Source organism: Rhodotorula graminis, assembly GCF_001329695.1.
Source record: "Rhodotorula graminis WP1 unplaced genomic scaffold RHOBAscaffold_10, whole genome shotgun sequence".
NCBI lineage: Eukaryota > Fungi > Basidiomycota > Microbotryomycetes > Sporidiobolales > Sporidiobolaceae > Rhodotorula > Rhodotorula graminis.
The window spans coordinates 800,972-826,576 of NW_017264937.1; the positions used below are offsets into that span (position 1 = coordinate 800,972).

At 68.6% G+C, this 25,605-nt stretch overlaps 11 protein-coding genes across 11 annotated transcripts; 4 read left to right on the plus strand and 7 right to left on the minus strand.

The window, feature by feature from the left end:
• Positions 1-15: 15 nt before the first annotated feature.
• RHOBADRAFT_54937 (uncharacterized protein) lies at positions 16-1,885 on the plus strand (the record flags this gene model as incomplete). Its single annotated transcript, XM_018417573.1, has 6 exons — positions 16-595; positions 685-752; positions 834-858; positions 957-1,207; positions 1,285-1,300; positions 1,382-1,885. The coding sequence occupies 6 exons, from the start codon at positions 16-18 to the stop codon at positions 1,789-1,791; spliced, it is 1,350 nt and encodes a 449-aa protein (XP_018269801.1). The 3' UTR covers positions 1,792-1,885.
• Positions 1,886-1,905: 20 nt separating this feature from the next.
• On the minus strand, positions 1,906-3,110 carry RHOBADRAFT_45709 (uncharacterized protein; the record flags this gene model as incomplete). Its single annotated transcript, XM_018414655.1, has 6 exons — positions 1,906-2,316; positions 2,381-2,496; positions 2,571-2,641; positions 2,707-2,789; positions 2,851-3,008; positions 3,071-3,110. The coding sequence occupies 6 exons, from the start codon at positions 3,108-3,110 to the stop codon at positions 1,906-1,908; spliced, it is 879 nt and encodes a 292-aa protein (XP_018269802.1).
• Positions 3,111-3,736: 626 nt separating this feature from the next.
• Positions 3,737-4,816, minus strand: RHOBADRAFT_16662 (uncharacterized protein; the record flags this gene model as incomplete). Its single annotated transcript, XM_018412329.1, has 3 exons — positions 3,737-3,994; positions 4,188-4,523; positions 4,775-4,816. 3 exons carry the CDS (start codon positions 4,814-4,816, stop codon positions 3,737-3,739), a joined length of 636 nt encoding a protein of 211 aa, XP_018269803.1.
• Positions 4,817-4,963: 147 nt separating this feature from the next.
• Positions 4,964-6,262, plus strand: RHOBADRAFT_65393 (uncharacterized protein). Its single transcript, XM_018418697.1, has 5 exons — positions 4,964-5,003; positions 5,281-5,336; positions 5,402-5,434; positions 5,730-5,829; positions 5,901-6,262. Exons 2-5 carry the CDS (start codon positions 5,308-5,310, stop codon positions 5,907-5,909), a joined length of 171 nt encoding a protein of 56 aa, XP_018269804.1. The 5' UTR covers positions 4,964-5,003; positions 5,281-5,307; the 3' UTR covers positions 5,910-6,262.
• Positions 6,263-7,927: 1,665 nt separating this feature from the next.
• Positions 7,928-8,632, minus strand: RHOBADRAFT_16967 (uncharacterized protein; the record flags this gene model as incomplete). Its single annotated transcript, XM_018412347.1, has 1 exon — positions 7,928-8,632. A coding segment is annotated over one exon (705 nt), but the record flags the coding sequence as incomplete, so codon positions are not given.
• A 382-nt stretch (positions 8,633-9,014) lies between these two features.
• Positions 9,015-10,147, plus strand: RHOBADRAFT_66753 (uncharacterized protein). Its single transcript, XM_018419068.1, has 5 exons — positions 9,015-9,116; positions 9,245-9,529; positions 9,604-9,773; positions 9,840-9,922; positions 9,990-10,147. Exons 1-5 carry the CDS (start codon positions 9,078-9,080, stop codon positions 10,115-10,117), a joined length of 705 nt encoding a protein of 234 aa, XP_018269806.1. The 5' UTR covers positions 9,015-9,077; the 3' UTR covers positions 10,118-10,147.
• Positions 10,148-10,222: 75 nt separating this feature from the next.
• RHOBADRAFT_38370 (uncharacterized protein) lies at positions 10,223-12,738 on the minus strand (the record flags this gene model as incomplete). The annotated part of the gene is made up of 9 exons (XM_018413518.1): positions 10,223-10,648; positions 10,731-10,842; positions 10,916-10,950; positions 11,025-11,284; positions 11,348-11,646; positions 11,708-11,843; positions 11,986-12,206; positions 12,286-12,410; positions 12,481-12,738. 9 exons carry the CDS (start codon positions 12,736-12,738, stop codon positions 10,424-10,426), a joined length of 1,671 nt encoding a protein of 556 aa, XP_018269807.1. The 3' UTR covers positions 10,223-10,423.
• A 1,862-nt stretch (positions 12,739-14,600) lies between these two features.
• On the minus strand, positions 14,601-16,149 carry RHOBADRAFT_54941 (uncharacterized protein; the record flags this gene model as incomplete). Its single annotated transcript, XM_018417575.1, has 2 exons — positions 14,601-16,027; positions 16,098-16,149. 2 exons carry the CDS (start codon positions 16,147-16,149, stop codon positions 14,661-14,663), a joined length of 1,419 nt encoding a protein of 472 aa, XP_018269808.1. The 3' UTR covers positions 14,601-14,660.
• Positions 16,150-16,299: 150 nt separating this feature from the next.
• Positions 16,300-18,691, minus strand: RHOBADRAFT_54942 (uncharacterized protein; the record flags this gene model as incomplete). Its single annotated transcript, XM_018417576.1, has 3 exons — positions 16,300-17,743; positions 17,820-18,384; positions 18,445-18,691. 3 exons carry the CDS (start codon positions 18,689-18,691, stop codon positions 16,357-16,359), a joined length of 2,199 nt encoding a protein of 732 aa, XP_018269809.1. The 3' UTR covers positions 16,300-16,356.
• A 790-nt stretch (positions 18,692-19,481) lies between these two features.
• On the plus strand, positions 19,482-21,988 carry RHOBADRAFT_54943 (uncharacterized protein; the record flags this gene model as incomplete). Its single annotated transcript, XM_018417577.1, has 5 exons — positions 19,482-20,012; positions 20,074-20,133; positions 20,242-20,423; positions 20,535-20,907; positions 20,990-21,988. The coding sequence occupies 5 exons, from the start codon at positions 19,482-19,484 to the stop codon at positions 21,986-21,988; spliced, it is 2,145 nt and encodes a 714-aa protein (XP_018269810.1).
• Positions 21,989-22,139: 151 nt separating this feature from the next.
• Positions 22,140-25,040, minus strand: RHOBADRAFT_38373 (uncharacterized protein; the record flags this gene model as incomplete). The annotated part of the gene is made up of 7 exons (XM_018413519.1): positions 22,140-22,993; positions 23,117-23,385; positions 23,515-23,755; positions 23,897-24,022; positions 24,109-24,339; positions 24,413-24,512; positions 24,591-25,040. The coding sequence occupies 7 exons, from the start codon at positions 25,038-25,040 to the stop codon at positions 22,353-22,355; spliced, it is 2,058 nt and encodes a 685-aa protein (XP_018269811.1). The 3' UTR covers positions 22,140-22,352.
• Positions 25,041-25,605: the final 565 nt, after the last annotated feature.

Sequence of the window (25,605 nt, forward strand, 5' to 3'; positions counted from 1 at the left end):
AGCTACAAGCGAGCGATGGCTGCTCGCTACTCGACAGACAGCTCGCCCACCGTCGTCGCACCACCCGCTGGCGTCCCCAAGGCGCCGTCGACCCCGCCCTCCTCCTCATCAGCCTCGTCACTCGACGGCGACCCCTCTGTCGACACCCAAGCCCTGTACCGCACCTCTCCCGCCCTCACCTTCCCGCGCAACCTCCTCTACGCCATCGCCCAGTTCTCCCTCGTCCTCGTCCTCCTCCCGTACCACTTTGTCCTGTTCGCCCTCGTCCCGCGCAGGCGCTGGCGCGCCTCGTGGACCCTCACCGACGCCGCCCTCATGCCCGCCGTCAAGCGCATCATGAGCACGATGGACACGTGCGGGTACAAGATCGGCGCGAGGAGGACCGACGCGGCGCCCGGGGCGGTCGGCAGGTGGTGGATCCGCGTGCGGCACGGCGTGCGGTTCGAGTGGGTCGACGGGCTCGAGAGCACGCTCGTCGGGGGTGTGCTCGCCGATGACCAGGTCAGGGTGCGCGACAAGGTGGGGGTGTACAGCTGGACGAGGGAGGGCGTCGACGAGCGCGAGGGGCTTGTCGGGCTTTGGCTTCACGGCGGCGGTGCGTCCACCTTCCTTCCTTCTCTCTCCTCCCGTGTGTCGGTACAGCGTTACTCGACGGCGGTACTGACTCGCCACGCCCGACCGCAGCTTATACGCACAACTCGGCGCACCCGGGCGCGTCCAGCTCTGCGATTCCTTCGACTATCTTCAAGCGGGTGCGTCCCCTTACTGCCTCTCTCGCGTCAAGTTCTTTGTAAAAAGGAACTGACGGGTCCACCATTGCGGCGGGTGCGCAGGAACCGCGCTTCTCGTCGATCCACGGTCCGTTCCCTCCTTTCCCTCACTCGGCCTCTCTCGTCCCTCGGATCGAGGCCCCCGGTCAAGCACATTCGACCTGACGCAGGATACACCTGTCACAGCCGTCGAGTACCGCCTCCTCCCCGACTCGCCCTTCCCCGCCGCGCTGCAGGACGCCGCCGCAGCGTACGTCTCGCTCCTGCGACGAGGGGTCCGAGGGTCGCAGGTCGTCGTCATGGGCGACTCGAGCGGCGGGCACTTGGCGCTCGCGCTGACGAGGTGGGTCAAGGAGACGAGGGAGGAGCGCGGACCGGAGTGGGAGGAGGAGGGAGGGTGGAAGTTGGAGGAGCCGGCAGGGCTCGTCTTGTTCTCGGTGCGCCCTCAGTCTCTTCGTCTCTTTCGTCGAGCATGTCTCTGCGTCGTCTTACTGACGATCTCTGTCGCCTGCAGCCCTGGACCGACCCTTGTGAGCCCGTTTCCTTTCCTTCTCTCGACCTCGGTTCGGCGCTCGAGCCCCTTCCTGACGTACTCGATCTCGTGCGCGCAGCACACTCTTACCTCGGCCACACTGCCTCGACCTACGTCCCTCGCAAGAACTCGTCCGACTACATCTTCGAGTCGCCCCAGTTCCGCCTCCACCTCGTCACCTCGCTCCTCGGCTCGCGCCCCTCGTCCTTCGTCCTCTCGCCGTACCTCTCGCCCGGCGCCCGCTCGCTCGCGCTCGGCGCCCTCGCCGGCTTCCCGCCGACGTTCGTGCACTACGGGACGAGCGACCGGTGCGAGGAGGAGGGCGAGAGGCTCGTGCGCCATTTGGAGAGGGACGGCGTCCGGGTCGACAAGGTCGTGACGGCCGACACGCCGCACGACTTGATGCTGCTCGCCACGGTGTGGAACAAGCGCCAGGTCGAGCAGGTGTGGGAGGGCGTCTTGCGGTTCACGAGCGGGCTCGGACGGTAGACGGAGCCAGGCGGGACGAGAGCTCTCTCGAGCAGACCGTTCGCGAGAGGAGAATAGAACGGGCCGGCCGTGTTGCACCTCATCTTTATCCCATCGGTCTCGTCCCGAGAGTGGCTACCAGACTGCGAGAGCGCCGCAGGCGAGGACGCCCGCACCCACGAGCGAGCCCAGCTGTGCCCTCCCGCTCCTCGCGCCGGACGAGTCGCCCTCCTTGGCCGACTCTGCCGCCGCTGCCGCCGCCGCCGAGGACGCACTCGCCAACACGGCGCTCGCGCTAGCGAGCGCAGCCGACACCGAGTCGACCGACGAGCTCGCCGCCTGCTGGCTCGTCGCAGCGCTCGTCGTCGTCGACGAGGGCGCTGCGGCCGAGCTCGACAGAGCGGCGGCGCTCACGCTCGCGGCCGAGACGAGCGAGACGAGGCTCGCCGACGAGGCGGACGCGACGCTCAGGTACGAGATGCGGCTCTCGAGCGGGATGACGTTGTCGACGGGGACGCCGTTCGTGACGAAGCTCGTCGTCCTTGCCTGTCAGGTTGGAGCGTCAGCGAGAGGGCTCTCGGTCCGAGAGTGAGAGAGAGGAGAGACGGACCTCGTTGGACGAGTCGATGGCCGTGAACGTCTCCGGCGCCGCGGTCGTCGAAGTCGACGAGGCGTCGAGCGACGAGCTGCGCTCCATGCCGATCATGCCGCACACTGAGTCGATCCCTGTATCGACGTGTGACGGTCCGTCAATCACGAGAGCGCGAGAGGAGAGAGAGAGGGTGGCGAGGCCGACGCACAGTCCGACGCGAGGGCCGTGCCACCCGAGGTCGCCTCTGTCGAGTCGCGCTCGCTCGTACACGCCGAGCACCTGCAATACAGTGTCACGATCTCGTCAGGACTCGTCTGAGAGACGGAGAGAGGACGAGGACGCACTTGTCGAGCCCGGTCGGCACGTCCTCGCAGATGCACTCTAGGCCGGCCGTGAAGCTGATCTGGGTCGCGATCCGTCCCGAGCACTGCGTGTCGTACTGTGTCGTCAGTGGAAGGCTCTGAGTGAGGCAGAGAGAGTCGACGCACCCGAGCCATCGAGAGGAGGAACGACGAGCAGTCCAAGGGACACTCGATGGCCGACATCCCGAGGTCCTTGATGACGGTCCACGCCGTGTCGAGAGCGTCGCTGTCGTCCGACTGGCGAACCTTGAGCTCGCTGTGGGCGAGCGAGGGCGCGCACGAGGCTGTTTCGAGGACGAAGTCAGCTCGGGTTCGAGGTTCGAGAAACGACGAGAGGTGGACGCACCGGCAAAGAGGACGAGCGTGGCGAGGCGACCGAGTGACATGGCGGTTGGAGCAAGGAGCGTGAAAGGGCCGAGCGGGCGCAGAGCTGGAGCGGAGAGGGAGAGAAGCCGCGACGAGGACGGCGAGAAGTTGGACGAGCGGACGGCCTCTTGTCGACGGACAGGGACGACGAGAAGAGCTCGCCTTGCCGAGCTTTTGCTAGCGCCGTCTCGCACGGCTTGTGGGCCGTGCGCGGGGCGGACACGAGCGCGCCCGGGCGCTGCGGCCGGAAGGAACGCCTCGGAGCCGTAGCCGGCGAGGTGCGTGCGTGGTGGTGCGAGCGGGGAGGACGGCGCGAGCGGCGGTGCTGAGGGGGAGGGGCACCGTTAAGGTGCGCACGGGCCTGCGAGCGTGCGCGGGAGGCGCGGCGAGGCGAAAGGAGAGAGGGAGAAGCGGGAGAGTCGGGGCGAGCTGATGAGAATTGAAGAGGCTCGAGCGTGCTCGCAACGACGGTGCTGAAGCGCACGAGCTGTTCTGCAAGCTCAGACGGACACATAGCATACGAGAGGCTCTCTCACAGGCCGGCAGCAAGCCCTCTCTCGTGCTCCTCCTCTCCTCGCCTCGCGCTGCTCGCAAAAGGGAAAGGCTCGTTCCACCGCTGACCGCACGACAATCCGCGACCGCGAAATCAGGCGGCGTGCTTCGCCTTACCCGCACGGAGGCGGCGGACGTAGAACTCGAGCTCCTTGCCCTCGAGGATGTAGCCGTCGGCGCGGCCGGACTGGCCGGGGCGCGACGACAGGACGGCGTACAGGCGGCCGGCCGAGAACTGCGACTCGAGGAGCGGGTCGATCTTGGCCTCCTTCTGGCGCTCGGCGATGGTGCGCTTGACGTGGTTCGACTTCTTGTCGGCCTCGTCGGCGACGGCGGCGAGGGCCTCCTTGGTCTGCTCGTCGAGGAAAGCGCATCACGCGTGCGGGTGGGGGCCGTGAGGGAGGTCGACGAGTTGCGGATTATCGAGGGTGGCGGGCGCGCGAAACATTCCATGAACGAAAGTGGGGGACGAGGTTGAAGGTGGGGCGAGGGGCAAACAGTCAGTTCTCGCTCGTTTTCGACGAGGGGAGGACGGTAGGACGCACGCGACCCTTCTTGACGACGGCCTGGCCGTAGTGCGCCTCGTACCACTGGCGGAACGGCGAAGCGTCGATCTGGACGACGCAGCCCTTGACGAGCGTGTTGGTGCGGACGAGCTCGTTGTTGGTCGCGTTGTAGACGACGCCGATGATGCGGGTCTTGCGCGTAGAGTGCTCGGACGCCCAGGCGAAGTTTCCACTCTCAAGGCGCAGAGCGCGATGCTTCAGGTTCCCACCGCGGGTGCGGACAGGGTGGATACGCTTGGCGCCGAGCTTCGTGCCTGCAGGTTGGCGGCCGGCCTCATGCTGCCTCTTCTTCCTGTACGGCGACGGCGCGGCGCCCTGTGGGAGAGGCGAGGGTCAGTACGAGGTCGCCAGCGGTCGTCCGGTCCTCGTCCGAGGTCGCCAGCCCTTGTCGGCCCTCAAGCGGGATCTGGGCGGTCTGGGCGGCTCAAACATGTTGCCGGTACACTAATCGACGAACTGGCCAGTCGTGGGACCCGGGCGAGGTGTCGTCGAGGCGTGGTGGTCGTTCGTAAAACTCGAGGTGGAGGAGGAGGGGGGAGGAATGTGGTGGGCGAGAGGGGACGCACGGTGGAGCGGCGCTTGTCCCTGGACGACCTGGAGATACCCATGGTAGTTGTCGAGCGGCCTGATTCGAGGGGAGCGAACGAGACGAAGGAGAAGAGGCGAGCGCAGATGGCGCGGGCGAGCTCGAGGCGGAGGCGCTCCTCCCGCGCGAGCGTCCTCCCACCGCCGACCGCCAGCTCGCTCTGCTCCTCGTGCTTGACCGTCCTCACGTCCAGCCCCCTAGGCCGACCTGTGCGCCTCACTCTCGCACCCTCTCGCATCGACCGCGCTGACCACAGCCGTCCCCACCCTCTCCTCGCCTCCCCCTCGCCTTCAATCGTCGACAACGTTTTCCCACAACCTCTCCTCGTCCTCGCCGCACCCGTGCGACGTCGTACACGTCCCACTGGCCGTCGACAACGTTCTTCTGCCGAAAACGCCGCCAAACCGCCGTCCCTACGCGCCTCCGACCTCCTTCGACCTCCTCGCGACCTCCTCGCCACCTCCTCGCCACCTCTGCCAACGCCAGCAACCCCCCTAGTTCCCTACCAACGCAATGACGCACAGCGCCGTGTGGAACAGCCAGCAAGTAACATCTCGGCGCTTTTTTGGGCCGTAAACGCGGCTGACTCGCTCTTGCTTCCCTACAGCCCGCGCAAGTACGGCAAGGGCTCGCGCGGTTGGTGCGTCGACTTCATCCACCCTCGAGCGACGTCTGGACGCGGTGGCGAGGCTGGGGCGTGTCGCGAGGCCGGTGGGCGGGACGCGGACGGTCGAGGCGGTGGAGCGGACAAGATGGCTCCGGCTTTGCGCGATTCGCCTCGGGCAAGGCCGAGCGTCGGGTCCTCTACTCAGACGACCTGCGCGGTGCTCTCGGACGAGCGAGGGGCGAGTCGGGCGGCTGTCGCCGGCGCACGAGCCCGCAGCAGGACGCGTCGCGACCATGACCTCGAAACTGACCTTCTCTCTCGCCCACAGCCGCATCTGCCAGCACCAGGCTGGTCTGATCCGCAAGTACGGCCTCAACATCTGCCGTCAGTGCTTCCGTGAGCGCTCGGACGCCATCGGCTTCACCAAGGTGCGTCCCTTCTCCCCTCGCCCCCTCTCGTCCTCGCGCACGGTCCCACTCACGCTCAATCCCGCCCGCAGAACCGTTAAACCGGTCCCTGGTCGTCTCTCGATGTGTTCCCGCCTCTCCCCGACATCCTCCACCTCTCCTCGCCGTTGAAGCCGCCTCGTCGACAGGCGTCCGCCCGCCTCGCCGATCCCTCCCACCCTCTCGACCTCCTCCTCCTCCTCTCTCCTCCGCATCAACTGTCTTCCCTGTCTTCGTCGATCGACGGCTGCGTGCCTCTCGAGATGCGCATCGCCGGCTGGCAATGCAGCGTTTCCCTTTGTGCGTCGGGCGCCTCGAGTCGAGGAAGGTGGTCTGGGTCGGGTCGGTCGGGTCGAGTGCGTCCACCCCCCTCGACGCGTCGTGGAAATGGCGATCTGGGTTGGAGGATCCCGGGGCGTGGGGCCGGCGTCGCGCGAGGCGAGGCGGAGAGTGAGCTGGCGGCGCTCGTGCTCGCCGTCGAGAGGGCTCGGTCTGGCTCGCCGCTCGGTTCGTCGCCCTTCTCGCTTCTGTCGTTCTCGCGTGCCGGGCCCTGCACTCGACGCTCTCGTCGAGACGCACCCTGAGCTCGCGCCTCAGCCTCTCGCGTCGACTCTCTGGCCTCATCCTCCCCCTTCCCCCTCCCCCCCACCGCGTTCTTTGAGCCTCTCGACCCCTTCTACTCGGCGAGGCTCACTCTAAGCGCGGGAGATTCCTCCCTGTTTCTCTCTCAAATGTCCTGCTCTCGATGCCGCACTCGCTGCGGCCGCTCTTCGACTCTGTCGCTCGCTACGACGACGGGGCTCGAGCCCCTTTCCCAACTTGTCGGCTCGCCTCTTCCTCGCGGCTTTCCTCGGCTCTGCTTCTTCCTATGCGTCATGAACGTCTTGTCCTGCTGTGCTTGCACTCGCGAGGGCTCCTCAGGCGCGCCCTCGCCCTGGCCGCCGGTCGAGGTCGCTCTCGCAAACCGACTCTCGCGCTCGCGCCCGTCGTCCTTCTCTTGCACATTCTCGCTCTCGTGCAGCTACAGCGACATGTCCAAAGTCGTCCTCGCACATGAGGGAAACCTGGAGCGCCGCGCTCTCTGGCTCGAGTTGAGCGGGCGGAGAGGGAGAGGGAGGAGGGAGCGCGCTCGAGCCTCCAGGGCGAGCGAGCGGGCGACGAGGACGTGCTGGCAACTTTCTTTGGACAGTCTGGGGCAGTGTACTGTTGCAATACAGACTTCAAAAGTTCTAGAGAGTGTGACAAAGGGCGACGAGAGAGAGAGGAGGGACGGGAGGGGAAGGGGAAGGGCTCGCGCGAGGACTGAGTCACTCGGGCGGCGGTACGACGAGCTCGGGAAAGACGTGGCCGACGACGAGGTCGATAAAGAGGAGGAAGAGGTGGACGTTGGCGACGTGCGACGAGAGAGGGCGGACGAGATGACGCGAGAGGGCGAGTCGAGGATCGGGCTCGTCGGCGGGCGGGGTCGGGTAGAGCCAGGCTGGCAGCGCATCTGCAGCGAGTCGAAAGGTCGGTACAAGTATGTGAGAGAGCGAGGGAGACAGGACGGACCTGGCAGAGCCCGCGCAAGAGCCTCCTCGCACCGCCGCTTGAGCCCCTCCTGCGCCGCCTCGTCCGGGTCCTCCTCCTTCGGCGCCGGCCACCCGTCACACGGGAACATGCCGCGCGTCGCGCCCTCGAGGATGGCGCGCACCGTCGAGGCCGACATGGTGCGGTCGATCGAGCGCGAGAGGAACGAGTCGAGGCGGGTCGAGAGGAAGGAGAGGGGGAGCGAGACGAGGGAGAGGAGCGTGTCGAGGAAGGTCGAGGAGGGTAGGACGGCCGAGATGAGGCGGATAAGGGACGTGTGGAGAGGAGGCGCCGACGAGCGGCGGCTTGGCGGCGAGGAGAGCGCAAAGGCGGACGCGGCGGTCACGAGGCCACCGAGGCGCGACGGCAAGCTCGACAGCGCCGCCGCCGCTCTCTCCAATACACTCGGCGCAGCAGAAGTCTCATGCGCGGCGCCTGCTGCCGCCTCTTCGCCCTTCTCCCTCGCCCGCCTCGCCGCCTCGACAGCCTCGAGCTGCCTCGCGATGACGCCGTGCAGGAACCACGGCTGCGCGACGCGGTTGAACACGGCGCCAAAGACGACGCCGACGAGGATCTCGCGCACGATGGCGCGCTCCGTCTCGGCGCGGTAGTCGTCGGGCGGCAGGAGCGCCTTGAGGAGGTGGTCGACGAGGGTGCGAAGGTAGACCTTGTCGACGTGCGGGACCGACGCTCGCGATGACGAGCCGTGAGGTGCGGTCGACAGCGAGATGGCGATGTGCGGCTCGAGGTTGTGGAAGAGCTCCTCGGGCGAGAGGTTGTGCGCCGAGCCGCTCCCGGCCCGCTCAGTCGCGAGGTCCCAGTCGCGGTAGTGCGCCGCGACGAGCTCTGGCACGTCTCGCACGACGAGCTCTGCCCAGTCGACCGTCGCGAGGCGGACCTCGAGCGCCTGAATGACCTGCACGAGGACGGCCGTGACGGCCTGGAGGAACGCCTTGTCCGGGTCGCGCGAGATGCCGCCGTTGTACCACGGCGTGACGAAGGCTCGCAGCGCGAGGGCGATCAGGTCGAGGATGACGGGGTCGAGCGTCGAGTGCGCGGGAGAGTGCAGGATGCGGGGAGGACGTGCGGTCGACGAGGGAGGGAAGAGGATGCGCTGGTGCAGGAGGGGGAGGACCGCCGGCGTGCCGGGTGCGGACGGCGGCGTCTTGCCCGGGCGTTTGGTGGTCGATGTAGAGGCTGCTCGAGAGGTCGCCATGTCGGCACGGGACAGCGGGCGCCTGCGTAGGCGGAGATAGGGGTGCTGCAGAGGGTCGAGGAGGAGAGAGCGGTCAGCTCGACGGCGGGCGGGGCTCGAAGGCGAGGAGAGCATGTGGACGCACCTGTTGTACCTCGCTCGAATCCCACGCTGCCCGCTCGCAGAGCTGCGAGCGCTCCCCTCGTGCTCGACCCGCTGCGAGGCACCGCTCGAGGAAGCGGAGCGAGGGTAGACCAGGCGTTCGGGCCGGCTCGTCCGGGTTTTGCTGTAGGGTCGTAGAGCAGATTGGGCGCTTCAGAGCACCGCACTGGCGTTGCGGCTGGCGAGATAGCTCAGCAACGGGCGAGCCGCCCCACCTCTCCCTCTCGCCCCTCTCGCTTCGAACCGCTCAGCCCTTGCTTTGGAGCTGCGCGTACTTGTCCAGCGACATCTGCAGCCGTCCGACATGCCGCCCACACCCGTCAAAGCCGTCTTGTTCGACATGGTGAGCCCGCCCTCGTTCTCATCAATCGGCGCTCTCCCTCGTCGTCCCTCATCACGAGGACGAGCGCAGGCTGTCATAGAGCACAGTCAGAGAATGCCAGACCGAGGACTGACAGGTGTGGTCCACAGGACGGCCTCATGATCGACTCGGAGCGCCTGTACACGGTCGCGACCAACGCCGTTCTCGCGCCGTACGGCAAGGAGATGACGTGGGAGATCAAGGCCAAGCTCATGGGTCGACCAGCACACGACGCTGCCGCACGCTTGATCGAGGCGACGGGCGTCCCGCTCTCGGTAGACGAGCTCCTCACGACCATGGACGCCAAGCTCGACGGCCTGTTCCGCTCGGTCGAGCCTTTGCCCGGCGTCGTCAAGCTCGTGCGGCATCTCGAGAAGCACCAGGTCCCGATGGCTGTGCGCCCCCTCACCCTCTCTCGGATGCCGCCCCGCTCGGGCGCTCACTCACCTCGCCTCGGACCTTCTCATAGATCGCGACCGGCTCGAAGCGCAAGAACTTTGACATCAAGAGCGCGCACCTCGGTCACCTCTTTGGCCCGTTCACGGGCAAGATCCTGTGCGGCGACGACCCCATCCTCGAGGGCAAGGGCAAGCCCGACCCGACCATCTTCATCGAGGCGGCCAAGATGCTCGACATCCAGTGCGTCGCCTCTCTCTCTCTCTCCCTTCAACTTGGCCTCTCGCTGACTGATGGTTCGTCCCGCAGTACGCCAGAAGAGCGTGCTCAAGTGCTCGTGTTCGAGGACGGCGTCTCGGGCGTCCAAGCGGCTCGTGCAGCAGGAATGGAGGGTGCGTCTCGCCTTCCTCTCTCTCTGTGTCTCCCTCTCAGCGATCCCTGACACTCTCTCATACGCAGTCGTGTGGATCCCGGACCCCGAGCTCCTCGCCTCGCTCGGCGAGCACGGCCTCGAGCCGTCACACCAGCACGAGACGATGGAGGACTTTGACCCGGCGGCGTGGGGCCTGCCGCCGTACGACTTGTAGAGCAGCTGCACCGAGACGATATCGAGCCCGCGTTGCGTGCCGAGAGATGCTGCGAGAGAGGAAAGCTGTCGACGCTCGAGCCCTCTCGGCGGCGAGTCGACGACGAGGGGAGGAACACTGATTGATGCAATTCGGCACCGATGAATGCGGCGTGCAGAGAGAGGTATCTACAGAGAGTCTAGGGGTCTACGAGGTGTAAAGGTGGTCTAAGTGAAGCGAGGCTGTACGAGGAGGGAAGAGGTGGAATCGCGGGGAGAGGGACGAAAGGCGAAAAATGCGAGCGAGGAACGGGTCCGCGAGCGCCGCTCAAACGAGCTGGCCCGTGTACGTGCCCTCGCGAGTGATGGTCGGGCGCGCGTCGTTCTGGTTCTCGTCGTCCGACACGCGCTCGGCCTCGAGGTCGGCGTCGTTGGCGGCGTACTTGGACTTGGCCCGGATCTTCTCGCCGTACTTGAACAGGATGTACGGCAGGGGGATCGCGAGCGAGGCGACGAGCGAAAGGAGGAGGCCTGCGTATTGGTAGCCCATGCCCTGCAGAAACAAAGAAAGGCGAGGTCAGCCAAGATGCCCTCGAGCGAGGCCGCCAGGACCTTGAGAGGACCGAGAGACTCACGTTGAACATCTGGTTGGCGAACAGAGGAGTGCAGCCGCCGAACATGTTACGGAGAAGGCCCTGGCCGGCGATGGCAGACGAGGCGACCTCGGGGTAGGCGTCGGCAGTGAAGCTGCGGGAAGGGGGGACAGTCAGTAGCTGCGTCGGGCTCTCTCGCTCGACCAACTGAGACGACTAGAACGCACTTGTAAGTAGCGTTGAAGACGTGGTAGATGCCGAGCTGCGCGACGAGGGAGAGGAAAGTCAGGGTCCGTGCGGGCCTTCTTAAGTCGAAGGAGAGGAGGCGGGACGCACGAGGATGAGGACGAGCGAGATGATGGGCGCAGCCGGCGTGATGAAGCCGTACTGGGTGAACGAGAAGATGAAGAGGCCGGCGGGGAGCATCCACGCGAAGCACATGGCGCCGATCAGGCGGTACTCGGGGATTGGGATGCCGTTGTTGGCGTCGCGCTTGCGGTCGTAGATCGAGTCGGACCAGCGCGACGTGCCGAATCCGATGAAGCACGCGACGACGAGGGCGATGTAGGGGAGGCCGCCGTCACCCTCAGACCAGCCTGCGCGCGAGAACGAGGGACAATCAGTCGGGCTCGTCGACCGAGTGAACGAGGCGGACGCACCGTGGTTGTTCTGGAAGCAGAGCGGGATGGCGGACAGGAACAGGAACGTGATGCCCCAGGCGTAGGCGATCCAGAGGCCGAACGCGAGGACGACGGGCTCCTTGAAGAGGAGGACGACCGAGCGGGTGCACGACGCCTTGAGGAGGTCCTTGACGGACTCGTTCTCGAGCTCGACCGGCGCACGGATGTTGTTGCGGCCAGTCTCCTTGCGCATCTGCTTGGCGCGCTTGAGGAGGATCTTGGCGCCGCGAGTCTCCTTGAGGAAGATGACCTCGAGGACGAGGAGGCAGCCGTTGGCGCTGCGGGAAAAGACGAGGGTCAGTCTCAGCAACGTGTCGAGGAGAGCCCTGACGGACGCACATCATGTGGATCCACTCGATCCAGCGCCAGCCGATCGACTGGTCGATGTAGCCGCAGTAGATGGGCGCGGCGACGGTGCCGAAGATGGCCGAGAAGGTGAAGCAGCTCATGGGCAGACCGCGCTCGCGCGTGTTCCCTGCAGGACCGACGAGTCAGTCACATGTCCTTGCGCGGCAGACGGAGCACGATTGGCGGCGCAAGGCGTCGCTAAACGTGCGTTGACTTGGGGACCTTCTCAAACTCGAGGGGACGAGGGAAGAGTGAAAGGGGACACGCACAGATGTCGGCGAGGGTGCCACCGACGAGGATCGTACCAACGCAGCCGAACAGGCCGGACAGGGTGCGAGCGGCGAGGGCAGCGCCAATGTTGGGCGCGTCGGCGAGGAGGATGAAGACGAGGGTGAAGCAGAGGTAGGCGGTGAGGTAGACCTCGCGACGACCGACCATCTCGCAGAAGGGCGCAAGGAAGAGCGGTGCGACAGCGCAGGCGCCGTTGAAGCTGCGCGAGGAAGGGAGGTGTCAACACTCGGCCTTCCCAACAGCGACTTTGGGGCGAGCGAGACGAGCGAGAGACGCACCACATCATGCCGATTTGACCGACGACGTTGGCGACGCCAAACTCCTCGACCATCGAGCCGATACCAGACGAGTACGCCGTCGTCGACAGGCCGATCATGACGGTCATCATGCACAAGAGGAAGGTCTGCGCACACGAGCCTTGTCAGTCTCGCGCGCACCGTCACGACGTGCGAGAGAGAGAGAGGAGGACGCACGATGAGCCACTTGCGAGGCTTGCTCCAGTTGAGCGGGTTCTCGGGGTCGCCCTTCTCGAACTGGACGAGGACGATCTTGCCCTGGTCGAAGCCGTCGAGGTCGCCTGCGCCCTTGATGCCGGTCGCCTTCTCGCCCTTCTCCGGGTCCGAGGACGAAGCAGCCTGCGAGGAAAGACAGCGGTCAGCTAGCTGACCGACGAGGCCGAGGAGGAAGGAAGGAAGGAAGGTCGGACGCACCTGGTCGTGGACGGCGGTCATGGACGAGCGACGAGTCGACGGCTGGGTCGACGCCGGCGTCTGACGCGGCTGCTCGTCGTCGTCGCTCAGGTCGCGCATGGCCTGTTGAGGCTTGCCGCTCTTCTTGCGGAAGAGCTTGCCCTTCTTCGGCGTCGCGCCGGACGCGTCGTCGACCCGCTCGTTGTGCTCGGGGAAGAAGCTGGCATTGATCGTGGTCGGCTTGAGTGCGCTCGACATGGTGGAAGCTGGCCCAGACAGGGGGGCGCGAGAAGCGGCGGGGATGGTGAGGGGAGAGGAAGCAGGGGAAGGAGGAGAGCCCCGAGCCTCTCGGGCGGACGAGCGGTGGCGCGAAAACGAAAGCCAGAGCTTGAGCCCGAAGGTTCGGCCACGCAGGGCCAGCTAAACCAAGCAAGACGAGGCCCGCAGAGGGGAAACGAGTGGAGGAGCGGAGCGCGGATCCTCGTTCGAGTTGCCCCGCGGCCTCTGCGACGCGCGCCTCGCTCCCAAGCTCGCCGACGCCTCCCTCGCCTCTCTCCTGCTCTACGCCACCGCTCAGGCGCTGCTTGCCTGCAGAACCTGCGCAGTCGACCACTGGCTACCCGCCCGACTTGCAACGGGCTCGCCACGCCCCGTCGTCGCGCCACTCGACCCGCCGCTCGAATCGATCCTCCGCTTTCCCCTCCGTCCTTTCTCCATCCTCTCGTCAATGACCTCACCTCTTACTTCGGGGCGCCTCTGGCCGCTCCCGCGCTCGGCCCAAGCACGCCGCTCGGCTGTCTTGAGCGCGGCAGGCCCTGGGTGACGACGCGGAAGGGGAGTCGCCGCCTTCGCAGGACGGGGCGAGCGAGCGGCCCCGCCGCTCTCCTCGCTCGCCTCCCCCTTCTCCTCTTCTGCCCGCTTGCCGATCTCAGCTCGCGCGCGAGCCCGTGGAAATGCAGCCTGCGTCGAGCTTGTGGGGCGTGCAAGGGCATCGGCATCGTGGCTCGAGCGGCTCGTCCACCTCCGAGTCGTTTCTCCTCGGTCGCTGAGCAGCGCCTTTCGCGCTTTCGGCGCAAGCTATTCTGTCGATCTCGCTCTCTGCCCAAGTCTGAGCGACGCAGGAGCCGAGCAAGCTTAAGCGCTTGCGCTGGAGCTTGGAAGTTGGCGGCCTCGACAGGCAGATCTCGTCGAGCAGTGGAGCGCCAGGAACCCTCGCCATGCGGGCACGCTTCATCGACATGCTCTCCGCTCGTTCCACGACGCTCTTACCTCTCGTGCGATACTGTTTTGCGCGCGGGCAGAACGGGCGGCGTTGCTGCCTCGAGGCCGGGCCGCGGTCGGACCGCTCCTCCGAAAAGACGCAGCCGAGGAAGGTGGCTCGCTCGCGATGGCTGCAGCGTCTTGCACGAGCGCGGCCTCGACTGTTGCACTCTGTCGAGCTTTCTGTGAAAGTACGAGAGCTGGAGAGGCAGAGCTGGAAGCTGCAGCGAGCAGACTCGGTCGCAGGCTCTCGGACGAGGACGACGGCGCCGAGCGCTGTGCGACTGGCTCTCGCGAGAAGGTGGCGGCCGAGAGGAAGAGAGACACAGATAGCAGTGGAAGAGAACGGTGCGACGTGCGTCGAGCTACTGAGACGAGCCCTGCTCAAAGCGAACCTCCTCTCGAATCCGCCGCCGCAAGCTGCCCTCGTCTCGCCCGAGGTCCTGCCGCCCTCAGCTCGCGCCGTCACCCACCCGCTCCTTGACCGTACCGACGTCGACGCACGAGCCCGCGACGAGGCTCGAAGCAGGGCCGCCGCCGACCGCGACCGGTCCGTGCGCTCGAGTCGCCGACGATGCAGCGCTCTCTGCTGGCTCTCACTAGCGAGTTCAGACGCTGGCCAAGCTATTCTGCTGCACGTTTCGCAAACTACGCAAAGGCTCCCGCCGCACACAGCCTCCTCGAGCGCAACTTCGAGCGCAACCTCACCCTGCCGCACCAGAGTCGCGCAGCGTCTCGCCACCCGTGCTGTTCCTCCTCGACGCCGTCGCGCCCCTGCCTCTCCCACTCGTCGCGACAACGCTGCGCAGGTCGGCGTCGCGCGGCGCCGTCGTCACCTCGAGCGAGAGGGCCCGCAAGCGCAGGAGGAGGCGTGCGCGCTCGGCCGACGACTGCGGGACGAGCGCGGGCGGCGCAGCAGCGCTCGTGGCGGCGTGCGGCGACAGGTCGAGGAGCGGGTGGCCCGCAGACCTCGCGTGCGGGCCGCGCTCGAGGACGGCCGGCAACATGCCGAACAGCTCGTCGTCGTCCTGCTGCTGCTCGCTCGCGCGCAGGGCCTGCGACGAGCCGGCGACCGGCGGCGAATCGGACGGCGTCCAGTCCGAGAAGCGCGAGCTGAGCTCGCCCGGGCGCCAGTCGGACCCGCTCGACGACGACGACGCCGAGCGGACGCCGTGCGGCGGCGGCTTGAAGTGGCGCCGCGTCGACGCGCCGTGCGGGGCCAGCCTCGTCACGATCGACGATGATGACCAGTCGGCCGACAGGGGGGCGCCAGGGCCCGGCGTCTGCCACGGCGAGGGCGCGCCGCTGCTTGCCGACGACGTCTCCTCGCCGCTGCCCGACGCAGGCGACGCGGCGAGCTCCCGCTGCATGCGCAGGCGCTCCTGGTGCGTCGCGCCGGGCAGCTGGTTGCGCACGTCGAACTTCGAGACGAGCGGCGAGCGCATGCGCGAGCGCGCGCCGGCGCCGGGCGAAGGGCCCAAGAGCGCTCGCGCCGCAAGAGGAGACGTCGGCGCCGTTGTCGCGCCGTCGGGGCCGCACGAGCTCTCGCTCGAGAGGCTGTCGGGCGTCGCCGAGCCCTCAGAGCTGCCCTCGGGCGTGCCGGGCCACGACGGCGTCGGGCTGTCGGCGAGGGCGAACGGGACGGCGGGGCGGAACGAGCGGCGGGTCGACGAGGTCGGGTCGGACTGGTTGCGCGACGCGTGGGACTGGACGACGAGCGGCATGGAGGGGAAGGGGAACGCGTCGCCCTCGAGCTGGCGGGCGCTGCTCCACGAGCCGACAGCGGGCGTGACGAGGGCGGGCGTGACGAGGGCTGGCGTGTCGACGGCGAAGGACGGGCGCACTCGCGCACCCGACGTGTGCGTTTCGGTGACGACGAGCGAGGGCGTCGCCTGCCCGACGAGGTTCATGTCGGGCTCCTCGGCGGGCGAGTCGACGGCGCGAGTTGGCGACGAGGCCGAGAAGGGGCGGAGCATCATGCGGCTCGGGGCGCTGTAGGTGCTCGAGGACGGGATGGAGGGGCGCCCGTGCTGGGGCGAGAGTTGATGGGCGATGCCGGGCAGGCGGAGGTCTGCGACGAGGCGCGGGGAGCAATCAGCGCGAGTTGGGCGAGGGAGGGAGGAGGAGAGGGGGGGACGCACGAGGGAGCTGCGAGAGGTCGTCGTGGCGGTCGACGGTGTGCTCGGTCGTCATGTCGGGAGATAGGCGTCGAGTGCGAGAGAAAGAGAGCGAGCGAGGGCGAGTGAGAGGGAGGAGAGGAGGAGAGGGAAGGTCGGAAGCGCGGGGTCGGCCTTCCCGAACCTCGAGAAGGTCCGTGCGCTCGCCGTCCGACACTGGCTCACGGACACGCGAGAACGCTCGAGTACAGACGCATGGCGAGATCTACGAGAGGGGGGCGCGCTAGACCTTGCCGCTCGCCTCCTCCCTCGCGAGCAAGGCCCTCTCCCAGTCTCGCCCCTCGAGCTCCTCCTCGGCGCGCCGCTCCTCGTCCCGCCCGAGCTGTGCCCGCTTGACCCGCCACCGCTGGTCGTTCCTCTCGCGCTCGAGCGCCCGCCTCGCGCGTCGCGCCGCCTCGTCCTCATCGCTCTCCCTGCCCGCCGCCGGCGCCTGCGTCAGCGCCGCGACGAGGTCGGCCATGGGCGCCGTGTGCGCGAGCTCGACCGTGAGGCGACCCTTCTCGCCGCGCTTGAGCTTGGTCGGCGTGACGATGCGCGCCCGGCCGCCGCTCGCGCTGCCGCTCCCGGGCTGCTTCTTGCTCGGCGACGACGAGGGGCTCGACCCGGGCCGGCCGCGCACGACGACGAACCCGCCGAGGTCCTCGACCATGCCGAGCGTCTCGACGAACGCGGCCTGGTCGAGCGCCGAGGGCGCGAGCACCTCGTCGCGCAGGACGAGGTCGCGGTACACGGCGAACGCCGCGTCGGCCGTGACGCGCGCAGCCTCGAACGCCGACGAGGGGCGGTCGAGCCCTGCGCAGCCGGAGCCGCGCGAGGCCGTCGATGAGGAGGAGGAGGAGGAGGATGATGGTGGGGCTGGGTTGAGGCGCGAGAGCGCGATGAGCGTCGACACGAGGACGAAGCGCTGGTGCGGCCCGCCCTGGAGGGCCGCGAGGCGCGCAGCGAGCGACGGCGCCGCCGTCAGGCCCGACGACGACGCGAGCGCGGCCGAGACGTGCTTCATGCCGGCGCGGGGCGCGCTCGCCGGCGTCAGGGCGCCGAGGTCGACCGGACCCGCCGCGAGCGCCTGGGCCTGGGCGGCGGCGATGGCGCGCCGGACGACGTCGAGCATGGTGCGCACGTCGCCTGTGCCGGTCGCGACCTTCTTGGCGCAGCGGTCGAGCGCGGGCTTGTCGATGAGCGGGACCGGCGCCTTCTTGGCCGACGTCGCCTCGTCGTCGATGGCGGCGGCGGCGGCGAGGTGGACGACCGAGGGCGCCCCGTCGAGGTACGGGTAGGTCGGGGCGAGGAGCGAGAGGCGCTGCTGGACGATGGCGACGAGCTCTTGCCAGCTGTACGGCTTGAAGTGCAGGCGGACGGGCTTGACAGGCGTCAGGAGCGGGTCGACCTTGGCCGTGGCCTTGCCCTTGCTCATCGGCGACGGGACCGGCGTGAACGAGAGGGCCTTGAGCGTGAGGTCGTTGGCGATGCCGATGAGCGTGAGGGGCGAGGCCGGGACCGAGGCGAGGGCGAACAGGGCGTTGAGCAGGTCGGGCTGCTGGGACGAGGGAAGGCGAGTCGAGGGGGACGACGATGCAACGAGGTGGTCGATCTCGTCGAGGATGAGAAGGCTGCGAGGTGCTCGAGAGTAAGTTCGCGGCCCTCGAGAAAGTGAAAGGTCGGAGGGGGAGCGAGCGTGGGACGCACTACTTGCGCCCGTCCTTGAGCCCCTCCTCGAAGCGCTCCTTGGCCTTGAGCGCCGCCTCACCGTCCTCCATGTCGACGCCGAGCGCCGCCCCGAGCCGCGTCCACGCCCTCTCACCGCCCGTACCGCCCGCCGCGATCGTCGCGCAGTTCTCCATCGCGACGCGCACCTCGCCGCCGAGCGCGCGCTCGTCGATGCGCGCCCGCAGCTCGTCGACGACGGCGCCGACGAGCGCCGTCTTGCCGATGCCTGGCGGGCCCGAGACGTACATGGCCGCCGGGCCGGGTCCCCTCTTGGACGTCGCCGCCGCCGCCGAGGGCCCGGGCTCGCCGAGCGCGGCGTAGGCGGTTGGGAGGCGGCGCGAGAGGAAGGCGAGGAGGGTGTCGCGCTGGTCGGCGCGGCCGAGGAGAGAGAGGACGCTCGTCGAGAGCGAGGGCGACAGGAGCGACGCGGCGTGCGTGTAGACGTTCGAGAAGCCGCGAGCAGTGGTCGGCTCGTCGACGACGGCAGGTGCGGGTGCGTCGAGGACGTGCTGGAACTCGGACGCGAGCGGCGGTGTCGGCAAGGCTGCGTCGACAGTCGAAGTCAGCACGGGGGAAGCGGGAGGTCGAGCGAGAGGGGACGGACCAAAGTCGCTCGGGCGCTGCTCCTCGTCCTCGTCGGCCATGAAGACGTCGTCGAACGCCGGCTGGACGAGCTGGACAACGTGCGCGTTCTCCTTTTGCGAGAGGGAGCGCTCGAGAGGTGCGCTGCGCTTTGCGGCCGTGACGGGCGACGAGGGGCCCTTGACGGCGGGCAGGTACTCGGTGAGGGGCCGCTTGTTCGAGGGCGACGGCGGGGTGCTGTCTGCGGTGCGGGTGCGCTTGCCGAGCATGGTGGAAAGTTGGTGTGGGTGGTGGGTGGTGCCGGTCGCGCGAGTGACGAGGTGGAGAGGGGTGCCGGCTGAGCGAGACTGAGGGGAGGGTGGGCCGGTTGGTGGTCGGCGGGCCGTGTGCGAGGTCGGGATTCGGGTGTGGCAAAGCAAGCAGCAGAGGCGCGAGTAGTGGAGGGAGAGGAGAAGAGGAGGAGAGAGGCGGCGGCTCGAGGGGAAGCGAGCGCGAATCAAACGCGTCGGCGCGCGTCCCTCATCCTCCTCGTCGCGCCATTCCTTCCTGTGCGCGGCAGGTCCGCCGAGCTGGTCCATTCAGCCGCACAGCTCGCATGTCGAAGCTGGCAACCAACAGGTAGGAAAACGCTGCGCTCTCTTGCGCTCGCGCCTCGTCACGGCTAGAGCACCGAGCGCCCCCGCTCTCCTCCTCTGCGCTAGCGCGTCTCGCGTCCGCACCGCTCCACCGACCCTCGTCGCCGTCCGCACGAGCACAGCGCAGGCCGCTCCTCGCTCGCACGCGCACACACGCTCAAGCGCTGGCCGCTCTCCGTGCACCACCACCACCGCCGCTCCTCGTCTTCGTCCAGCGTCAACCCCCGCCGGCGAGGCTCAACACCGGCTTCGACCACCGCCGACCAGTCGCCCGCCTGGCCGAGCCACTAGCTAGCCTCCCGCGCAAGCTAGCACGACCGCTGCCGTCGTCACCCCAGCATCGCCGCCGCCGCGCCGGTCGCGCCGAATCCCTTCCCTCCTCCCTCCTCACCTCGCCCTTCCTCTTCAGCAGCACACCGTCGACATGGTCAATTCCATCGCCGAGCGCTACAGCTTCCTCGGCTCGGAACCGCCGCGCAGAGCGCGAGACGGCTCGGCGGCCCTCCCGCTCGTACAACGAGGCGGCGCAGAGCAGCGGCGGCGGGGCGACACGAGCCGGGTCTCGGTCGAGGGGGCGATGAACGGCGCACGAGGCGGGCGAGCGGTGGGCGAGCACGGCCAAGACGGTGTGGGCGTGGCGCGGCGAGACGGCGAGAACCGCCGAGCGAGGGCGACGTCGACGTCGTCCGTCGCGACGTGCGCCTCGGTCGACGACGGGCTCTTCAGCGCCCTCGTCGCCGCCTTTCCCTCACCGCCCGTCGAGGGGCCCATGTCGCCGGGCCTCGACTCGCCCTCGTCCGCGACCGGGAGCAGAGGCTCGCGACGGCCGAGCCTGCCGCCGCCCTGTCCGCCGCCGCGCGCTCCTCTTCCACCTCTGCCAACGTCGAGCACTTCGTCGAGAGCCGACGTCGCGGCCCTGTCCTCGACGAGGAAAGCGCCGCCCCTTCCGCTTCCTGTACGTCCATGCGCTCAGTCCCCCTTTCCTCCCAGCGACTGACCTGCCTCGTCCCGCACAGCCTACACCTCCTTCCGCGTCCATCGTCCACGTCGGTCTCGGCATCGACGTCTCGCGACCCGTCCGCCGCGACTCTCTCTCGCCGACGACCGCCCTTCCTCGACCTCTCTCCTGCTCGCCCTCCCCTTCCTCTCCCTTCCCTTCGCACCCATCCCCCGACCTTTCCAAGTACACCCTATCCTCGAAGCACACCTCGACAAGCGCGCAAAAGCCGCTCCCGCCGCTCCCGGTCGCGAGCGGCAGCCCGACGTCGCCGCGCTTCCGACGCCTGCCGCCGACGCCGCCGCCCGCACGACCCGGGCTCGTCGAGCACCCATTCGCTCCGCCTCCGATCCCGAAGACGTATGGCGAGTGCGTGCCCCTCGTTGAGTCGCCCGTCGACATGCACACCTCCTCGTCCCTGCGTCCTCGGCCGCCCTCGCCCACCTCCTCGCCACACGTCGCCTCGTCGCCTCGCCACAGCGCCCGCACCCGCACCTACTCGACCTCGAGCGGCTCGAGCCGCTCGTCGCTCGACCTCGGCAACATCACGGCCGACTTGAGCGAGCTCGCCGAGTCGTTCGCGAGGATGGGTCCGAGCGCTGCCAGCGGGCGGCAGGACGGGCTCGGCGGGGGCGATGTTCGAGACGTCGAGGAGGAGAGAGGGAAAGAGCGGTTGGGCGAGAAGGAGGAGGACGAGGACGAGGACGAGGAGGAGCAGCGCGCGCTCGTGCGCCGCGTGCAGAGCCTGATCGAGCTGCAGCGGCGCAAGGCGAGCGTCGCGAGCAGTGTCGGGGGCAGGAGCGCGAGTGTTGCGAGCGAGGCTGGGAGCGCGTTGACGACTGGCGGGTATAGGGTGCGTCGCCGTCGTCCCTCCTCCTCTCCTCTCCTCTTCCCTGTGCCCCCGAGCCGCGCACTGACCTCCTCGACGCTCGCAGGCCTACAAGCTCACGCACCGCTCGTCGTTCCTCCCTCCATCGCCAACGACGACCCGTCGCCGTCGCCGCCGTCGCACGACCTCGTCGACGAGCTCGTCGTCGACGTCGACGTCCGACTCGGAAGCCGAGTTCGACCTGTCGCTCGACACGCCGGCGACGTCGCCTGCGCTCGAGCGCGACGGGTTTGGCTGGACGACGATGAGGGGCGTTGGGGGCCGGTATGGGCGCAGGCAGAGCTCGGCGACGACGATCGAGAGCGTGGGAGGAGGGGGAGGAGGCGGCAAGGGCGAGCAGGGGTGGGGTCCGCACAACGAGCAGGACGACGAGGTCGAGGTGCTCGCTTCGCCGGTGACGAGGCGCAGCGCGAGCAGTGCGCCGATCCCTGCGCCGAGCGTCGGCCGTCGAGCGCTGCCGACGACGCGCTCGCACCTCGCTCCGCCGCCCTCGTCCGCCCTGCCGCGCCCGTCCCTCTCGAACGCCCGCGCCTCGCCCTCCCTCCGACGCCCCGCCCTCCCTGTACCCTCTTCTTCGCCCGCCGCACCGCCGCACCGCCGCCCCTCGGCGAGCGCGCCGCCGACGCTCCCCCTCCCGCCCGTCCCCGTCCTCGAGCCCGACCCTGCCACCGAGCGCCGCACGGCTCTGCCGCAGCCGCACGCAGTGGCGACGGCGACGGCGACGGCGAGCGCGAGCAGGCTCCGCCCGCTCGTCACCGCCTCGTCGGCGCGCCTCGGGCCGTCCGCGTCGCCGGCCGTCTCGCGCCTCCCGGCCCTGCAGCGCCTCAAGCCGCTCCTCGCCAGCTCGACGCTGCGTCCCCCGCAGCCTGTCGGCGCACCGTCGACGGTCGCTCGAGCGCCTGGGGCACGGACCGCACCGGCAGAGGGGGCGCGAGCGGCGCGTCACGGCCGGCGGTCGTCGCTGCAGATGCTGCCGTACCTCGTGACGGAGCAGGAGGGGTTGTCGGCGGCGAGGGACGGGGCGGTGCGGCTGCCGAGACGATGAGCGGCGGGAGGAAGGACTCGGTTTGAGAAGGTCGAAGAGGGCGCTCTTTCGTTCGTGCCTCTCGCGAGAGGGCGTCTTTGCTAGCTCGCAATGTGTCTGATGCTCTCACTCGTGTGCGCAAGGACGACGAGTCGGTCGAGAGGGAGAGAGGGAGAGCGAGAGTGTCTTTGTTTGCAGAGTCGACGAGAGACGGGGAGAGCGGCTACACAAGGCGCGAGAGGCAGAGAGAGGGGGGGCTGCATAGTGGTACAACAGCCCGAGTCGAGCCGAGTGGGTGCTGAGAGGTCGAGAGAGCGAGAGAAAGAAGGGAAAGGACGCCGAGAGGGGGAAGAGGAAGACCACCGACGACGACGACGCCGCCGCCCTAGCGCCGCAAGACGCCTCGCGGCTCGTGGTTGAAGGAGCCCTGATACGCGTTGGACGGATGGGTCGGCGGCGGGCCCGGCGGCGGCGCGTAGCCCCCGCCGCCGCCGTACTGCTGCGGCGGCGGCGGGTAGTACCCTCCTCCGCCCCACGCGCCGTTCTGCTGCATGTTCATCGGCGGCGGCGGCGGCGGCGGTGCGGCGTAACGCGACGAGTGCGACTTGCCCTTGCCAGGCTTGTAGACGGCGCCCTTGCCCGACCGGCCGCCGCGGCAGCAGCAGCACCGCACGAGGGCGGCGAGGATGGCGAGCACGATGAGTGCGACGACGATCGTGACCGGGATCGCAATGTTGAGGTGGTCGCGGTACCAGCCTTTGGCCGCCTCGAGGCCCGAGCCCGACTGGCACGAGCCGCCGCGACAGCGGCCGCCGTTGCGGCACGACGTGCCGTCGCGGAACGACTGGTCGAGGATGATGCACGACCGCGAGCTCGACGGGTCCTGGCACACGATCGAGCAGTCGCTCGTCGCCGACGTCGGGCACGCCTGCGTGATGCCCATGGTCGAACCCGCGTTGCGGCACTGCTGGTCGCGGCTCGTGCACACGCCCGTGGCGCACGACAGGCCGTCGCCGCACCCAGAACCTGCACGTGCGACACAGAGTCAGGTCGCTGCTCGTGAGGGAGAAGGAGAAAGAGAGCGCCAGGCAGGGGGAGGAAGGGCGAGAGAGAGAGAGAGAGAGAGAGAGAGAGAGAGAGAGGACGCACCGTCGTTCCGGTACTCGTCGGCCGGGCACGCCGAGCTCGTCCCGTTGCACGTCTCGGCAATGTCGCACCGGCTGTCGACGCTCGGGCGACACACGGTGCCATTGTTGGCGACCTGGCACTGGGCCGTGCAGCACAGCGAGTTGCGCGGGCTGCAGACGGCGCCCTGGCGGAACCGGCACGTCGACGCGTCGCAGCACGGGTCGTCCGTGTTGCTGCCCGGGTCGCACTCCTCGTCCTGGCTCACGATGCCGTCGCCACACGAGTTGAGCCTGCAGGAGGAGGAGGTCGTGGTCAGGAGGAGACGATCAAGGGGGAGGCCAGCCACGTCGTCGCCCACTAGCCGAGCTCGACGACGCGCGAGACCGAAAGAGGCACAGAGAGACAGAGAGAGGACGTACGAGATGATGGGCGGGTTCGATGCGAGGCCGGGCGTCGCCAAGCAGGTCGTGTTGAGCGAGTTGGACAAGGTCGAGCAGATGTTGCCGATCGAGCACGGCGAAAAGGTCGACACGTTCTTCTCCGACACGGGCGACATGATGTAGTCGGCGTTAGCGTTGCAGGTCGACGTCGAGAGCGGGCAGCACCCGCCGCTGAGGCTGCAGCCCGAGGCGCAGTCGTGAATGGCGCCAAAGTTGTGGCCTGTGGAAGGGCGACGAGCGTTGTCAGTCGGGCTGATTCGGCGCAAGGGAGGCGTCGAGGGGGACGGGGAGTGGCGAGAGGGGACGAGATGAACGAGGAAGGGCAGGGAGGAGGAGGGGAAGGAGGAGGGGGAGGACGGACCGATCTCGTGGGCGATGACCTGCCACTCGCTGCGCGTGATGGCCGTCACGCCCGTGCCGCTCGTCGTCTGCCCGCCGTTGGTCGACGCACTGACCCTGCACAGCTGCCCGAGCCACGCGACGCCGACTGTTGCGCGAGGTCGACCGAGTCAGTGCGACGATCCAGGACGAGGACGAGGCCGAGGACAGAGAGAGAGAGCGCGAGAGACGCACCTTCTCGGCTCGTCTGGCACGCCGTGAGGAGGTGCCACAGCCCGGCACCGTCTGCGCCGCCCTTGTCGCCGCGCCACTGCGAGAAGATGCTCAGGCGCGTGTTGAGGTCGACGCCGATGTTGCTGCCGCTGCTGCCCGACGCCTGGCACGGCAAGTTCCACGGGTACGACTCGTCGATCTGGGCCGACGACGACGGGCAGGTCGAGTTCATGACGGCGAGCTCGACGATGCCTGTGCGCGCGCGAGAGGGACGAGGTGAGTCGGCGACGACGACGACGAGGAGTAAGAGAGCGTGGGGACGCACCGAGCGAGACGTTGAAGGACTGCTGGTACAGGGCCGAGGCGCTGTTGAAGTCGGTGAGGATCTGCTCGCGAGCGGCGTCGGTCGAGCCGTACGACTGGGTCTGTGAGCGAGGGCGACGAGTCAGTGCGCCTGCTCGAAAGAATAGAGAGAGGGAGAGAGAGAAAGAGTCGGGACGCACGTAGGTACAGTCGCTCGCGACGCCGACAAAGACGACGACGGCGGCCTTTGGGCACCCGCTCGTGTCGCCGATCGAGTTGATAAAGTTGCTCGTCTGGCCGCCGCCGCCGCTGATGTCGTCGCCCTGGCGCTTCCACAGGGCGGCACGACGGTCGCTCGGGACGTAACGGTGCGCAGGCGGCGCCGCGAACGGGTTCGAGACGTGGTCGGCGGGCGAGAAGGGCGCGACGTGCGCGCCGCCGGACAGGTACGAGCGCCACGACGATGTCGAGTTGGCGAACGACACTTGCGGGTACTGGGCGGCGTAGACCGGGTGCGACGGGTCGACGTTGAACGCGAGCGAGTCGTGCGAGCACGACGAGGCGGGCTCGCCGCCGGCGCGGAGCGTGTCGGGGTCGGGGAGCGGGAGGCCGCGCTTCTGGAGGGCGGCGATGCGCTCGCGCGGGCTCATGGTGGCGCTCTCGCGCACGATGACCATCGAAGGGTGCCGAGGCGCGAGGACGGCGTCGTCTGCGCCGCCGAACGCGCGGCGGGACCGCCGGCGCGGCGTGACGAACGGCGGCTCCGGGTCGACCTCGTCCTTGGTGCGCAGGTAGCGCTCGGTCGAGTGCACCGTGAACTGCTCGCCGCCCTTCTCGTACGTGCCCTGGAACCGGAGCGGCGCGTCGTCACTGCCCTCGTCCGCCTCGGCCGCCGACAGGACGATCCTCGCCCACCCTGCGCCGGCGCGAACGGGGCGCACGACGCCGGCGATCTCCTCGCGGATCCACCGCTCGACGTCGTCGTCGTCGGGGACGACCCAGCCCTCGTACGCGCGCATGTCGGCGCGCGCGAGGACCCGCTCGGCGGACTTCCACTCGCCCGACTCGTCGTCCAACCACCGCTCGACGCTGCGCACGCCGGCTGCCGGGACGAGGTGGGCAGATGGGCGCAGCGACATGGTGACGGGCTCGCCATCGTGCGCGAGGAACGACAGGAGGAAGCGGTCGTCCCACGCTGGCGGGGTCGAGCTGTCG